Here is a 16,127-nt window from a genome sequence, read left to right as displayed (position 1 = left end):
CTGCCCCGGTTCCTGCCCGGGGCTGTCAGGGGCGGGAAGAGGCGGCGGGGATCCTTTCAGGCACCCGGGCCTGCCCCTTGCTTCGGAGGGCGGCCCGCAGGTGGAGGCGGCTCCCGCGTCCTCCCCGCGTCGCGGCTGGTGGCCCTTCTGAGAGACGGGGCTTCTCTTGGGGCAGCGCCGCTCCTGAAGAGGCGGCAGGCCGCATCCGCGGTGTCCCTCAGCGACCGTCCCGGCGCGGTGTGTGAGGAGATTCCTCTCTAGTGAGCTGTCCGCAGGCCTTTCGGGGTGTGGCGTTTTCTGCAGGGGTGAAGCTGTGGACTTTTGGTGTGCTTTTATTGCGGCTAATTATACCCGTTTAACCTTTAAATAGCTGCAGTAAGGGAGGAACGGAAAGATAAATGGGCAAAAAGCGTCCCCCGCCTTTCTGACGCTTTGTGCTTTAGGCGTGCTGTATCTCACTGAGCCAAAGTAGCGTTTCCCTCTAAACTCCAGTAAGCGGCGGAGCGTCGGGCTCCAAACGCCTGTGGTACGTCGCAGGCCGTGATCCGTTTTCGTAGCTGTTGTGGGCAAGAACGAGGCGGAGCTCTAGGCTGTATGAACCCAGGGCAGCCCTGCGGCCGCCTGCTGCTGCTTTTAATTCCCGCTGTTACGTTCTGTAGTTCCACAGGGCTCTTGCTGCTAAACTTTCCATCATCTTTCCTGCGCCTTCGTTTTGCCAGTTATGAATATATTGTCTAGATGATTGTCCCCAGGCTGGATTGTGCATTACCAGTGATAAGCTACTGTGCTAGAAAATGCAAGGATTTGTACTTGTGCTTTTTTAAAGCACAGCATCGCATTCGGTCCCTTTGACATCTTAGGTAGGAAAATACAGTAGAAGTTTGTTTTCAGTTTATCTGCACACTGAAGGCCTTACAGGACTACAAATTATTCACGGGCTATTGTTGGGCAATAAAAATTTTTTTTTTGGCTCCCTCGCTGTGCTAAAAATATAATCAGTTTCTAACAATGGTGTTGAATTTGTGGTTTGATCATGAAGTACGAGCTCGTGCTTGTGTGAAATCCTTTTGAGGCTATTGGGGCCTTATGGATCTCCACCAACATAAATTAAAATTGTAAGAATTAAACTAGTGATAATTGTCAGCAGTTCTGCTTTGCAGAGTTTTTCTTCCTTATTTGGTGCTGCAATAACACAGTGTTCCAGTTATAAAAGTGTTTCAGCAGTTAATTAATTCTCAACACACAGATTAAATACAGTAGTTTTCTATTCTGATTTTCAGTTTTGGAAGCTTTGCCATTCAGAAAGAGTAAAGCCAAACACTGCTAAAATTCCTTGAGAAGTTTGGTTCTCTAGGGAAATAGGAGAAGAGAGGTTACTATTCAGTGGTAGCATTCATTGACAATGAAAGAGAATAAAATCTTCACTCAAGGGAGAGAAAAGCTGCTGGGAACAGACTTGGAACAGGTTTAACTCATTTTCCTGCTCTCTGTCAAGTATTCCAAAGTTCACTTGTGCTTCAACAGTGACAATTCCCTCCTCCTTGCAAGCGCAGCAAGGGTTACTGCCCCTTATTGTGCGGTAGATTGCACTTTGCTTGGTATATTTATTTGACTGGGTTGCTGTCCCTTCGGGCATTTTACAGGGAAGTATGAATGCGTCTTAGCCCTTCTTTCCTCCAACACTCAGGCTCTCCAGTTGTATATCACGCTGTTGGGGAAGCAGGAAGATCCTTCAGGGAGGGCAGCCGCCTGAGCAGGTCAGTGTAAAAGATTTGGCTCCCTCAAAATCTAAAGAGAGGAGTGGGATCAGGGGTCATTTAATACCTCTCATGCTGGGAACAGAGAAGGGGGGGTGTCTTTGCAGACAGACTTGGAGGAAATGAAACCCTCAAGTTTATGCATTCCTTTCTGCTTACTAGCTGACCTATGGCTTATTTACAGATCAGTTCTCGCAAGAATTTTTTTCTCAGTTCTTAGCAGCTTCGTTTTCATAAGCAAATGTAATATAAAATACCTTTGTGGAGTTTTGCACCACGTATAGCTACGAATTTCAGTTGCTTCTGGTGTTTTCCGGATGACGTGGATGTATAGGCAGGGCTGACACTTGCAATTGGTTTCATGAATTCCATTGCCTTCTAGTAGACTTTTTGTTTCGGCTGTGCAAATAGAGTTAATTATTTCCTGAGAAGACAACTTCTGGTGATACTTTATCAGTATCCAGAATCTGCTTTAGAGAATATATTGAGAAAACGAGTGCACACGGAGCTCTAGTGAAGAGGGAGGCAGTGCCCAGATCTATACTATGGTTATTAAAGGAAGCCTTTGGCAGTGGCACGTTTGCCCTAATATATGCCTCAAATTAATCTATCTTGTTTGTGACAAGATTCAAAATAAAGTTTATAAAAGCAGCTTAAAATAAGACTTTATACCGTGAAGTAGAGCTTCTTAAAGGTACAGTTTCCCACAGAGCCAAGTTATACCAAGGCTGCATCGTAAAATATTTTTATCACATCAGATAACATAGTATCTTGTGAAAACCTTTTAGTTAAAATACAGAGGGTTGGGTTTTTGTCTGAGCAGAGAGTACTTTTATGCCAAAAGCACTGCTAATGCCATAAAAAACGAGCCACAAAATACAGGTATATAATGACCTCACGTGCCCTTTGATCTGCTCCTTTGCCTGACCTAAATGCACGTATCACCATTACAGAGTTGCCAGTTCTATCAGGTGTATAGTGCAGTAGATGATTTGGGCCCTTCCTATAGATTACCTTTCTGAGATAAAATTATACAGACATGTATAAAATTGCATCTGATAGTGTTGATTTTCCAGGTTTTCATGAAACCCCAAATTCAAATGAATTATGTTGCTCTCTCTCCTTGACTAACTCCTTATTATTTTCTAGCTAATAATTTAACTTATTCCATGCTAGCTAGCCATCTGATTCCTTTTTTACTGCACCGAAGAACAACTTTACTTGCATACATTGAAAATCAAATAGGCCGTAGAGTAAGAAAATAAACACATTCCTTAAATGTCCTATAGCTAACATACTCTAAACCTCACCCTAAAATTACCTCAGGCTAATGTGTTTTGGTTGGTTTGTTGTTTTTGGTTTTTGGGTTTTTTTATCTGAAACGTTATCCTAATAATCTGGACTTGGGTCCTTGATAAATTAATCAAACAATAATCTTATCGTAGATTGTGAAGTGCTGTTGTCAGTGCCATTTAAACATTTCCTCTGCATTGTTACTGTCTCTTGGTTTATTGTCTCTCCACACTACCGTGGAATCTTTCTGCAGGGTTGATGTAAAGGTTTTGTTGACCTTGTAAAGGCTTCAGTGCAATTTGACCGATACTAATTTTTAAGCCAGAAGAACCTATTGGGTAATTGAATTCTTTGGTTTTAGTCCTAAGAAACTAGTAAAGAAACTGTTCTAACAAATGTTTCCTCATTTGCGTATACACAGTGCAGAGAAATGTGAATTGGTAAATGAAAGCAAGTAGTTCAAACAGCATCTGCTTTCCTTTTTGCAGTCTTTAATGTAGGTGTTGTTTATATATAGAAGTAGCAGGATAGAAGCTTAATCAGAATTTGCAGTCTATGTGGGAGCTCTCATTAAGTTGGAGAAAGGTCATTTTTGCTCCGAATCGCCTCCCCAAGAGAGAGGGCACTTAATATCAGACATTTTTGGCTAACACAAGAACTGCTTTCTTTTCACATTACCTTTACTTTCGAACAAGCAATTTCTTATTTGTTCTGCCTCATCCTGTGAGTCCAGGATGAATTTGGAGAGGCCAAGTATTCTAGAGTGTCAGTTTTGTCCAGTTATCTCACAAATAAAATTATTGGGCCTTAAGTCACTGTGGAAAATTTACATCATCAAGTAGCTTTTCCAGAAATACAAACAGATAGAGTAAAAACAAAGTATTTGCCAGTGACACTGATACTAACCCTCTGGATGAGATATGTACATGGTGTACAGGGATCCAGAGAATCATTGTAAAAAGAATTTATGACCTGAATATTTTGTTTTACAAGCATATGTTCTCTTCATTCTAGTTACTGTAGCGTTAGCAGCATGTCTGCATTAGCAGTTTGGCTTGGAGCAGCAATGCAATTTTAAGCCAAATCTTTTGGTTGTCAAGAGCTGCCTTATGTTAATTAAGTTCTCAAAGTGGTTTTGAGGTGTACCCTCTGAATGCCTTTCAGAGAAAACTAAACTGAGCACTGTGCTTCAAATAAGCTTAGTGGGGGCATTGATTTTGGCTTCTGTCTGAACCCACTCAGTCATAAGGCCCTCTAGCTCACACTTAGCACTCATTTACCACTGAAGGGCTCTGAAACCCTGGAAAGCCTGTGACATGCTGAGGCGCTCATATGCTATATAAAGAGCACAGTGCTCTGTATAGTGTTCTCATTTACGCTATAATTATAATTTTCATCAGGTTTTAAAATAGCTTTACACTCATAAGCATCTAGGAAAATAAATATACATTGATGATACATTTAATCACTTAAGCCAAATGCTGCCATTATATTTTGTTGTCATAAATTCTACTCCTGTTTAAATAAAACTTTCCTAGCCTCGCTTATCTTAGCATAGTTTGTCACAAACAACACACAGCCGATTTTCATTCAAGTTGTTTTACAGACAATTTAAGTCAATCCTGCTGAGAAGAGAAGCAGTCCCCCTATTTCCATCTCTCCCCTACCTCTTCATCACTTCCACTGCTACACTACTCCTTCTTGTAAATCTTTGTTGTAGGCCAGAGGGTGAATTCAATCAGAAGAGAGATCTGAATTAAAACTAGCCTCTTGGTTTTGGGAGTTTTGTTGCTGTTGGTGGTGGTGGGTTTTTTTGTGTGTTGGGTTTAATCTGGATCAGTTTTCCAAAGTTCTCTTTAAATGTTGTGGGATGAAGGTTTTTTTATGTTTACAGATTATAAATCAGTGAGTGGAAACATGAAAAGCAGTTTACATTCTTGAAAAAGAGAGTTATTTTACAATGGTACTGTGTGGAAGGGAAACTGAAAGAGAAGTTGTTCCAGTTTAAGATAATTCCACATTACTAGCAGTGGGTATTAGCAGCAAGATATCAAGACAACAGTTTGGCAGTTAGTTCAAGCCATGACTTCACTGAAAATGTAGGTTACACTAAATTTTCCACATAATTAAAAAAAAAAAAAAACAAAACACAAACCATTAAGAGATGTTCTGAATGGATTTGATTACCATGCTAGAAAAATGCGATTTGTTTTGGAACTTGTTAGAGTTGCAAAGAATATATTTGGTGAGAGACTACTTAGGTGGATAGTGGGAATGAAAGTTTTCGCAGCCAAAAAAAAAAAATTTCTCTTTTAACAGGAGGGCAATGGCAATCTTTGCAAACTGTGAGTTCTTCATTAAAGTTAAATACTTAGCCACTCAGGAGAAGAGCAAGCTGAAAGCATGCATAAAAGAAAATGGTGGAGTAGTTAATTTTGTCCTTAATCACAAGGTAAGTTCCAGATTTATTTCTGAGATCTCAGTAGGAAAATGGCGAGTGGTGCAAGTGTTGTAGAGTGTTAATCTTGCCACAGGTAGAGAAATAAGAACTGTAGAGATTATGTCTCTGTTCAATATTTAAACAGAAATATTCAGTTTACATTTTTAATGCATCTGGCTCCGTAGTACTGAAATGTCACATAAAAATTCAAGAGTAATGTTCTCCCTCCACAAAAGAACCAGGGAGGGTTTTTTTCCTGGATAAAATTGCTGTGCTGTTTTTATTCTCTCATTGTCAGAGAGGGGAAACTGAATAAGGAGATGCATCACTGAACTGAGTTTTGGTTATGTTATTGTTAATGCAAGCATTTGATTACAGAGTGAGGAAAAGATGGTTGTAGAGTTAGAAGTCTGTGATATTGCAGTTTTTTATTTAAATACGGCTTTTTATTTTGAATATGTATTGAAGACACAGCATGGATAAATCAAGGAGCCTGTATGCAGGACATGCACAGCAATGAAATCAGCGGGCTGCATCTATACTGCTACATTACATGCCTAGGAATGCTCACAGGGACCGTGGCCGGCTGGCATGGCTTGGCCCACACCTATACTAGTGAACTCTCTTGGTCCTCAGGACTGAATGTTCATATCCAAACTGCCTAATGGCAATGGTCATGGTGATGATCTGTCTCCCAAACCATGCCTGGAAACTGGGAGGATGTCAGCTGGCAGAAGCTAGAAGTGTGCCAAGGAACATGCTAATGCCTTAGCAATAGAAGTATTCACCTGCCAGTGACAGGGAATTATCTAACATTATCTAAGTAGTGAAGGCATAATACCTTGTTACTTCTGCCACTTGAAAGTGACATTTATTTCCTCCTTCCTATTGCTAGTAATTACAGCAAGCTCATAAATATTGTCATATTAGAGTGCTTACTTCTAATCCGCCTTGGAGAGAAGGTAATGCATTGTATTATGATTTCATTTTTTTGTTTTCTCTGTATACAGTTTTTTAATTTTGTGAAGAGTATGATTAAGTTTTTTAATTTCTCCCTCTCACTCTTGTGTAATATTTCCTAATATAACATTGGGTGAATGACTTTAAATCCTACTGTTATGTATAACTCCCATAGGCGATTGCCATTTTACAAACAGCAAAAATTGTATATGCTGTCCTCAAGAGTCTGCAGTTTAAATTGTGCATAACATAAGGTGTTGGCATTAAAGGAAAAAGAAAGGAATGTGTGAAGAAAAGGAATATTGCACATACATTATCATCTTGTTTGGAGCCCAGTAGTTTCCTGCTGACTCTCACAATGCACATCTGTTTAGGAGAGAAAGTGAAGAGTTGAAGAATAACGTACCAAAGTCTAGCAAGAGTATTCCAAAGATGTGATAGATTTCTTTGCACTGTAAATTCAGGATCTTCCAAGATGCGTTGACACATCTTTTTGTGGTGCCTGTGATCTTGTAAAGAAGCAACAGGTAGACAATAATTAAGGCTCACGTTTTGGGGGAAAAAGTCAAGGAAATTGCCTCATAAAAACAATAAGCTTTAAAAAAAGCTTTGCTAAAAAAATTTAATTCTTTAAAATAGCATATGAACTAAGAGTTAATGCAGTACAAATATGTATTAATTGAAATATGTATTTTCAATCATCTTTATAAATACAGTGGGAAGAGAGATATTTCAGTACCTAAAATTTGTGAGTTCTAGGATGCTGAGAACAGCTAACAAGTGGCCAACCTGTTCAGGATAAATCTTACCCAAGCTTCAGAAATTACATGATGATTAAAGATTAAAAAGAACCTGTTCTACAGATCTGGGCTAGGTGCTGCTGTATCAGGGAAGAGCTCGTATTTTTTAAAACTGTACTTTTGCCATATGTGACAAATAAAAGTACATGCATTAATCATCCTGTTTCCAAGGAAAGCAGATCTAATTTCATTCTGATGTAATAACCTTTCATTTATCTGTCTCCATCAGTTCTTGCAGGCTTAATGTTAACTGTTCGAAGTCCAAAATCTGCTGCCTCTTACTTACAACCATTTGATTTGATGTGACTTCTCGAAACATTTTTATTTTGTCCTAACTATGCAGAAAGTTTTAACTACAATTCCAGTAAAACAATGTATGATTCTCTATAAGGCTACCAAAGCATATTATGATTATTCAGCATTTTGCCCAGCTTTTTTTTTTTTTTAACACTCTTACCCTGAATAGCTTTGGGTTTGTACCATGTTCTCCACAACAGATCTTGGCCCATTATTGGGCCTCCTATGTGCTGCTAAAAGCTCTACAGAACATTTGGTACCTGGTCACCTTCATATCTTCATAGTTACTGTAGAAAAGTGGACACACTCTGAATATATGCGTATTTTAGTTGAGCTGAACTGTCACCTGAAAGAGTCCTGCTCTCTCTGCTGTCTATGGATGAAGTGCAGAGGTACTATGTTTCTAAATTAGATGTTTCAATTAAAATATGGTCCAAAAAGCTTGTCTGTTTTTAAATGTTTCCTCTGGACTCCAGGATTGTACCAGTATGAATTGCAAATAAACAGTATTTGGATTAATATTATAGTTATGTGTGCATAGCAACTGTAATTGTAACCTGTCTTTCAGAGTACACATGTTCTTGTGGATACTGCTGATGTCCTCAGCTGTCGTGATCTGAAAACTATTCAGAAGTATCAGCTTCCTGTTTTATTTGCAGATTTTATTTGGAAATCAGTTGAAAAGGGGAAGCTTTTACAGATTGATGCATATAAGGTTAATAAATCACAGGACGACACTTCTGACCAAAGGCCAGCCAGCCAGGGTAGGTATATTTGACATAGTTTATTCATCTATCAGTTACTTTGGAAAAGAATGATTTAGAAGAATATTCATTTAGAATCAGCTTTTAAGAAATGAGCAACCATGGAAACTGGCAATAAAGTTGATAAAAAAGTCAGAATTTTTCAGAAAAGAAATACTAGTTCCATTCTCTGGAGTCTTTCCATTGATTTTTTTTTTTTTTTTTCTGTTAATAAAACTTCAAAGAAGACTTCAAGTTGGAAATGTGGACAAAATACTAAAAATAACAAAAAAGCTACTCCGATGACTGTCTTTATTTGACTTCACTGGAAGCAAATGACAGTAACCTGGAAGTTTTAGTTAATTTCAACAGAATGCAGTGGGTTTTCAATGCCTTTGTGTGAGGAAGTGTTATGTTTTGAAGTCAAAATGATGAGAAAATAAGATAGCTAGAGAACAAGTTAACATGGGCTAGAAATACTTAATGCAACATAATTAACACAGAAAAAGTTCAAGCATTCCACTATGTAACATGGTTCAGATGCAAACAACTATAACTCTGTGTAGAAGGAAAAAAGACAAATGTTCATTTTAATGCTGTGAGACAAGCCAAAGAACATGAAAAAGAGATGAGAAAGATAATTCTATTTAATGTGTGCAGTCAGCAAAAAATTATCATCCTGAAAGTTATTAGTCTTTTAATTCTCTTTTTTTCTTCCTAGTAACTACGCTTTTTATTTCCTTTTACTTTTGCATCTCTTGCATTTTGTTGGGTGCTAGTCTTTAAGTATTTTTAAAAGTAATTACTTTTGACATAATACATTTTATTTTATGAACATTCTTATGTCATGAATCAGTACAATTTTCAGAACTATATATAAGAGTGAGAATCGGGACCCCTGCATTTGTACATTTGCTGTGTCATGGAGTCTGTTAGACAAATCTGATTTTGCAGAGCAGAGGCCATGGGCCTGCATGGCTGAAGCTGGGTAGATCCATTCAGTAGCAATCCTAAACAGTTTTAAGATAGAAGTAAAACTGCATTCATACACTATATCTATACAACTTAAAAAAAAAAAAGGCAAACTAACCAACCAACCAAAAACCCCCAGAACCAACATCAGCCACGGAGGAATAGTTCTCAGGCTCTGTGGTCAAGTGGCACAGTGTAGCTCTCAGCTGCGTGCCCTAATTCTTTTTTCCCTTCCTGTCACAGAGGTTAGGGTGGCAAAGTGCCTGGAGGGAATAAGCACTGGCATAGCCCAGGGAGGTACTAATTCTAGCAGTGAGGCAGTTGTTCAATTTATTGCTGTTCAATACTTGACTCTGTATCCTGCCAGTTATATGGGTGAATAAAATGTGACCTTAGAAGCTGTTAACTTGTTTCAACGTGTAAAATATTTATGAATATTAAATAGTAGTATTGTTTTTATTAACTATTCATAAGTTCAATTAGAGAAACCAGATATTATACCAAGTAAATAAATGTTTTGATTGCAGATGTGGAAGACTTGTCATCTGCTGAAAATAAAAATGCCACAAAGAAAAATGAAACTAAGAATTCCAACCTTACTGTTACTGAAGACAGTGAGAGAAGAATTGAGTCCAAAGTGGGGACTTTTAGGTAAAATAAAACAAAATAAAATTGAAGATACATTTTGATACATCTCTGTTGATATTTCTGTAAATTAAAAAACAAACAAACAAAAACCCCCCCAAAAAACCCACTTCCCAGTCTGTTTCAGTGACTTCTGAAGATGGCTCTCATTATCTTAATAATGTAGCAGAACATAAAATTATTCTTCCTTCATTTTCTGTATTCTGTGTGTATGAATTTATAACAGCTTCTTTTTTTTTTTTTTTTTTTTTTACCTTCAGATCTGACTGTGGAAATTGATTTTACATTTTTCCATCTAGTGTACACCTACAGGCCAGCTCCCTAATACATGCAAAGCTTCTACCAACGCAGCAGGCATTAGTATGGCCCAAGCTTTATGACTTTCTGATTGGAGCTATTTTTATCATCACAATTTTTTTTCTTTTCTTGGTTCACACAGGTTTTTGCAATCCAGTCCAATTCATTGTTTTTAGAAGTGCTGAGCATCTCTTTCTCCCATGAAAATTCTTGGGAGAGCTGAAAATCAAGATAACTGAGACTGCTCTTAGTTGATAGGGAAGCAGGATTGTTATAGCTGTTTCTAATTATTGAGTTAAAGGAACAAAACCAGCTCCAACACTCTTAAATCTATTAATAAAATGCAGCTTTCACTTTTAGAGACTGCTGTTCAGTTATAGGGTAGGTATTTAGTTACTCTGTGGGAATGCACTAGAAGTCGCACTTGCTCTGAAAGTCCTCATGCTGAAGGATATGACTACACATATGTATCCTAATGTGAAAGTCAGCAATAAGAGAGGAATTAGCCTCAGACAGCACAAGTAGCTGACCAAGCTATTAAAAAATTAACATGTAAACAGGCAATGAAAATACATTTATTGTGTTGCTTCCATAGTTTTTCTAAAGAGCGAAGATTGAAATCTAGTCTTCAGATTCACACTAGACATTCTGGCCTGTTAGTGCAGCAGCTTGTGTGCGTGGGATTTCATTTCTCAAAACGTTTTTTTGTTGTTATTTTGCTGCTGAAAAAATAGATTTATCTTCTTATATTAGCTCTTTAGTATGATGTTGCAGTCTATCACAGTACAGTATTTACCAGGCATATGTGATTTTAATTACTCGGATTCCATTCCAGATTTTACAATGAAAATGATCAAGATACTCCTTTTTTTCCCCAAGATTTTGAAGTTGCAAAATACAGTGTCCTTGAAAAAGTAAGCCTTTCTGTTATTGTTCAGTAGATGAATAAAAGGTTTACAGTTTTATACACATCAGCAGTAATTCTTCTATGCTATCATGTACTGCAATGCAAAGAGGAGTATTGAAAAGTACTTTAACGCTTTCTGTCTTTCAGTTCAGCCTAATTCTACCCAAGTAAAACTTTTCTATCGCTGTAGTGCTCTCACCAAAGTATTGCAGTAGAATAATATGTTTGTTTCTGACAAGGTATATGTTATCATGGCTGTTATGTGTTAAATCTAATTTAAATTTTAAACTTTTTTATTAAAAATCTTTCAAAACACAAAAATTATGGAACTGTACAGCAATCAGTAAAGGGAAGCCCTGAAAGGAGCTTCTGCTTGTTACTATGATACAAATAATGAATAATTCTACTTCTTTTCTTAGCCAGTCATAGTGTGTGGTTCTAAATGGGGTGAAAAAATAGAGAGGACAAGGGGAAGTACTTGGTGCAATATCACGTGAATGAAACATTCTTAAGCAATAAATTGGGGGTTGGGGGGCTTTATTTATCTCTCCATTTAGGTTAACTCCAAGAAAAGCAAAGATTTTGTAGTTATTGAATTACAGTGTTCCCAAAAGCGTTATGAGTTTCCGTTTCGACTATATGCACACTTCAGTGCATCAAATGGAACAAAGGTATGAACCACTCATTGATATTGTCTGTTTGTTTCTTTATGCACGTTGAACATACCTGTTCCGGAGAGCTTCAAATGCTTTTCATTCTTATTTGCAGGCTAATCCTTAGATAACAGGAGGTCACTCTGTTAAGCTTTATCATAAAAAGTTTGATTTATAGTTAGCTCCTCTACTCTGTGTTTTTGCTTACAACTTGCTCAAAAGAACTGTTTTGGGACTTGGCAGCAACACAGCATGGTCCTGTATGCACCTGCCTCATACTCACATATATTTTCCTGGCAATATCTAAACTGTATAATGACATGTTTACATGCTGAAATGCTATAGCGAGTGATATTCTGGACATACTATTGAGAGACAGAAAAGCTTGTCTTGAGGGCAGTCTAAATGTATTTCTCAGCATACAAATTATGTATGCACTCTGGTATAGCACTTGCAGTCTGTGTCATTGTAACAACATTAGATTCAAGTCAAAGGAGCTGTATCAGGGGTGAATTTTGAATAGTTTAATTGATAGAACGAGTTGTTCCAGCACACATTTAGGTGAACCTGTCTTGTCACTGTGGGGTTTGGATATGGAGCCCTGTGCTTGTTCTTCATGTCTCATGAACCCTTATGAAAGGACTGCCTTGCTGGAAGCCTGTTAAATCACAACCCAGAAGTTAAGTATGGATTGTCAGCTGTTAGAGCAGTGTCTGGATAAATTGATTCTTGAAGTCTCTCTATAGTTTCTTTGACTAACTTTACTCTTTCAATTTACAGAATAATAAACAATTCATAACTAAGACTGCTGAAGAAATAAGAGAAAAGTACAAGACTTTTATTACAGACTTGAAGAGCCAGGATTTCCTGCTCAGAGAAGCTTTTCCTCCAGAAGCAGAATCTTTAGCTTCTACAAAATTGCAAAAGGCTTGTACAACTTGCATGTTTACACTTTTCTGTCTTTAATGATTTGATTTAGTTCCCAATTTTCTGAATGTGGTAAACATTGTCTAGATCACAGCGATAGAGCCTTAGGTTAAGGGAAACGGTTTATATGTAAATGTTTTGAAATTAATTTTTTTCAGAATATTGAGTGAATGTTCCCAGTACTTAAACACATTAAAAGCAAATGTAGTCACATTCATTATAGTTTTTTTTCTCTCAGTAGATGCATTATCAACTAATGTGGTACCTAAAAAGTGATGTGCTAATATAGCAAACAGAATTGTTGCGTGATGTATGACTTTGATTGTCGAATTACTCTGCACACTATACAGATGTCACAGGCTTGATGTAGATCATATTGGAGTCAGTAACAGGACTCCCCGCAATGGCAATAGCAGTTGGGTTCTGCTCCCTAAAGTACTCTTCAGGCAATGTTTTACTGCTATTTAAAATGGTTGTAGTGTGACAGAATTTTTTTTCCCATTTATGTTCTCAGTGTACTTTATCTACTTCTCTCTTCCACCATGGTTAGCTTCTATTATAGGGCACAACTGGCATATAGATTCTATCCAGCAATGTTGAAAGGCCCACATATGTCCTCTAGAGCTCTCAGAAGCTGTATGGTTGATGCCATATAAACAAGTAATGTAGAATGTCCAAACTTGTGTGAGAATTGTTTAATGGCATCAAGTTTAATGGCAGCTTCTCGAGTTGTGGAACAGTGAGAAAAAGCTCAAATAAATGCCTTAACAATGTTCCTCAGAAGAACATGAGAAAAACAATTTTCACAACTCTTTTTGATGTATGACTTGCACTGATTTTCATGGCCTCTTTATTCTCCTTTAGCTTTGCTGCTCCAGTGTTTTATTTTCACAGGAATAATGTCTTTCCCAACAGAGCTTTCCGAACTAGAGATGTACTGTCCTCTGTTAGAGATGTTATAAAACACTGGCGATTTTGAACTATCTGTTCTTTTACCAGCTGTGCAAAAAAGGAAGTGGCTGGGGTGTGCAGACTGTTATCTCCATGTACCTGATAGTACAATGTACTGAAAAAGATACCAAACAAATCAACTTCTGTCTTCTCCAAGACTTTATGTCTTGGTTTTCAAGAGAGGTCATGGCCATCTGGCCTGCCGTGCTCTCCACTTGAAAGAATTTATAAAAGGAAACCTTCCCTTTAGTTTAATAGGACTGAAGAAATTATACTAAGCATGAATGAGCATTGTGCACTGTATTGTTTATGGGAATAGGCAAGTTTAATTATCTGTGTAAGAACTTCACTGCCATGACTTGCATCTTTGTCTTTTCACTGAATTGTGTTTATTTTACTACAGTTACTTCTAGAAGAAGCCATCCATTCAAGTGCTGTATGTCAGGAAGTTAGTGATTTTGTGGAATTGATCTGGGCAGAAGCTGTTGGCCACCTGGATAGTTTACTGCTTGAATCAGTAAACAACATAAGCCTAAATGATGTAAGTTAATTCTTGTTACTCTGTGAGGATGAATACATAAATGCTGTTAGAGGAAATTTTTTCCCAGCAAACACGTATGTTGTGTTTCAGATTGGGATTGGTAATTACACTTCTGATACTCCTGGACTTCAACAAATCCATGCTTCAGAAATTTTTATCTCAAATATTGCTTTAGAATCATGACACTAAAAACATGCTGTACTCCCTAGGGCAGATGGCTGTCTTTTCCATTTTAAAGCAATTTACACAATTCTTATGGGAGGATTCCTTCCATGAGATAAGTCACATTAAGAAGACAGTCAAAGGCGGCAGTGCATAATAGCAGGTCACTGGCTCCTGCCAGTATGTTTCAACTATACTTCAGTCAGCCATTCTCTTGTAATGGAAAAATAGTTTTAATTATAGTCCCTGTCTGCATTATCAGATGACACACAGCTACTCTTGAAGGCCTTTGGATATTACAGCTGTTATTAAGGGTAACTGCCTATCCACGCCTTTGTTAAGTCTATGGCTCATTTAATTCCCCTTTTCCGCATACCTCAATTCTTCTGCTTTGCTCCCTAGACATTTAAGAGGATAATGTTTATTCATGTAATTTAAGTTCGTATAACTTAACAGCCAACAAAATTACTGTTTAAGTTTTGTTCATCTTTTTTATCACTGAAGACAAAATTACCCAAAGGTTATGTTGGTTTTAAAGTGGAAGAGCTTTGCCAGTAGAAGGTCCCCAATTCTGGAATGACTTTGCCCTAATCTTATTATTTGAAACTCGCTTTTAATGTTCTTCAGTTGATGTATGGTAGAAGAATATTCCTTTCACTTTTTGATGTGGAAATAATACACATTTATGTAGGTTCTGGTGAGTAAGTAGTACATTAGTAATATTGTATACATGTACTCAAAGACAGTAGTGAGTGCATAGCATAAATCAGCAAAGACATAAGGAAATCCTGTTTGTGGTAAATGCTTTTTATGAGGTGCAATTGTTTGGATATTAAGATTCCTAACATATTTCAGGTAGGTGAAATTTGACAAATGTGATGAATATGTGATGAAGATGAAATTTGATAAATAATGTTCAATCATTGGTAGCTTTTGCAAGAGCTGAACCATAGGCCTAAAAGATTCTGTATCTCAGTGCATCGATCTGTAAGAATATGATAAAACTGTTTTCGCTAACTCTTCCCACTTATAATTAATTTGCAAGAGAAATAGCATTTGTATTGAAAGAAAAAAAATCTCTGGATTTTTGAAACACAATAATAAAGAAGTGGGTTGCTGTTCAGTTAGATTAACCCTCCTTTTTTTTCCCAAAGGCATTTGTGAGACAGAGACCAGTCTTGGATCAATATTGAACTGCAGTAGGACATTGCTATGCAGCCTCTGATGTCAGCATTTTACTAGCTGTTGCCTTTTTCCTCCTGCCTTGAGAAGACAAAATAATATAGAGTATTCTGCGAAAATTTTCCAATTGAGAAGGAATATAGAGATATGAGCAAATCGATATTCTGTCTGTCTGGACAAACTGTCTAAAATTAATCATTACTTTCATTTCCTCTGTAGGTTGCACTTTATAAATAGGACTTCTACTCTGCTTTATGTATTTTAGGATGAAGTAGTCCACTTAGACGTTTAGTAAGAAATTTATTATCCTCTACTTTCTGTTACTTCATCAATGCATTAAAGCTGACAATATGAATCAACAAGGTGTTAAGGAACATTATCTTTCAATCTGATTCATATTCTGTTTTATTTCAGGGAGGTTATTTTGCTGTCTCTTAGCTCTGCTTGAGGTACTTTGCAAGTAGCCAAGTATAAGGGCAGAATAATATCCAACTTTAAAATACTGTTTTCATATCCTAGCTGCAAGAAAATATTTTGTGGACATTGCACTAACAAGAGTTAAAGTTTTATTTCAGTGTGGAATTAAATGATCCGTTTTCA

At 37.3% G+C, this 16,127-nt stretch overlaps 1 protein-coding gene across 16 annotated transcripts in view; it reads left to right on the top strand.

Annotated features, from left to right (window-relative positions):
- Nucleotides 1-36: 36 nt before the first annotated feature.
- PARP4 (poly(ADP-ribose) polymerase family member 4) overlaps nt 37-16,127 on the top strand; it is a 59,589-nt gene continuing 43,498 nt past the window's right edge. For 7 of the 16 annotated variants that reach the window (XR_015704563.1, XM_087756379.1, XM_087756395.1 and 4 more), the window contains exons 1-9: nt 37-237; nt 1,644-1,757; nt 5,370-5,502; nt 8,116-8,311; nt 9,790-9,913; nt 11,040-11,118; nt 11,669-11,782; nt 12,545-12,691; nt 14,046-14,183. Coding sequence is in view for 15 of the 16 variants with exons in the window: in XM_087756379.1 (XP_087612505.1) it covers nt 1,654-1,757; nt 5,370-5,502; nt 8,116-8,311; nt 9,790-9,913; nt 11,040-11,118; nt 11,669-11,782; nt 12,545-12,691; nt 14,046-14,183 (1,035 nt within the window). In the remaining variant the exon portion in view is untranslated. The other 9 variants (XM_087756385.1, XM_087756387.1, XM_087756381.1 and 6 more) reach the window with 9 other exon arrangements.

Source organism: Nipponia nippon, unplaced genomic scaffold (assembly GCF_047370975.1).
Source record: "Nipponia nippon isolate SJK-2023a ecotype South Korea unplaced genomic scaffold, ASM4737097v1 scaffold_2, whole genome shotgun sequence".
NCBI lineage: Eukaryota > Metazoa > Chordata > Aves > Pelecaniformes > Threskiornithidae > Nipponia > Nipponia nippon.
Note: the sequence above shows the minus strand (reverse complement) of the source record. Positions and strands in the feature narration are given on the sequence as shown.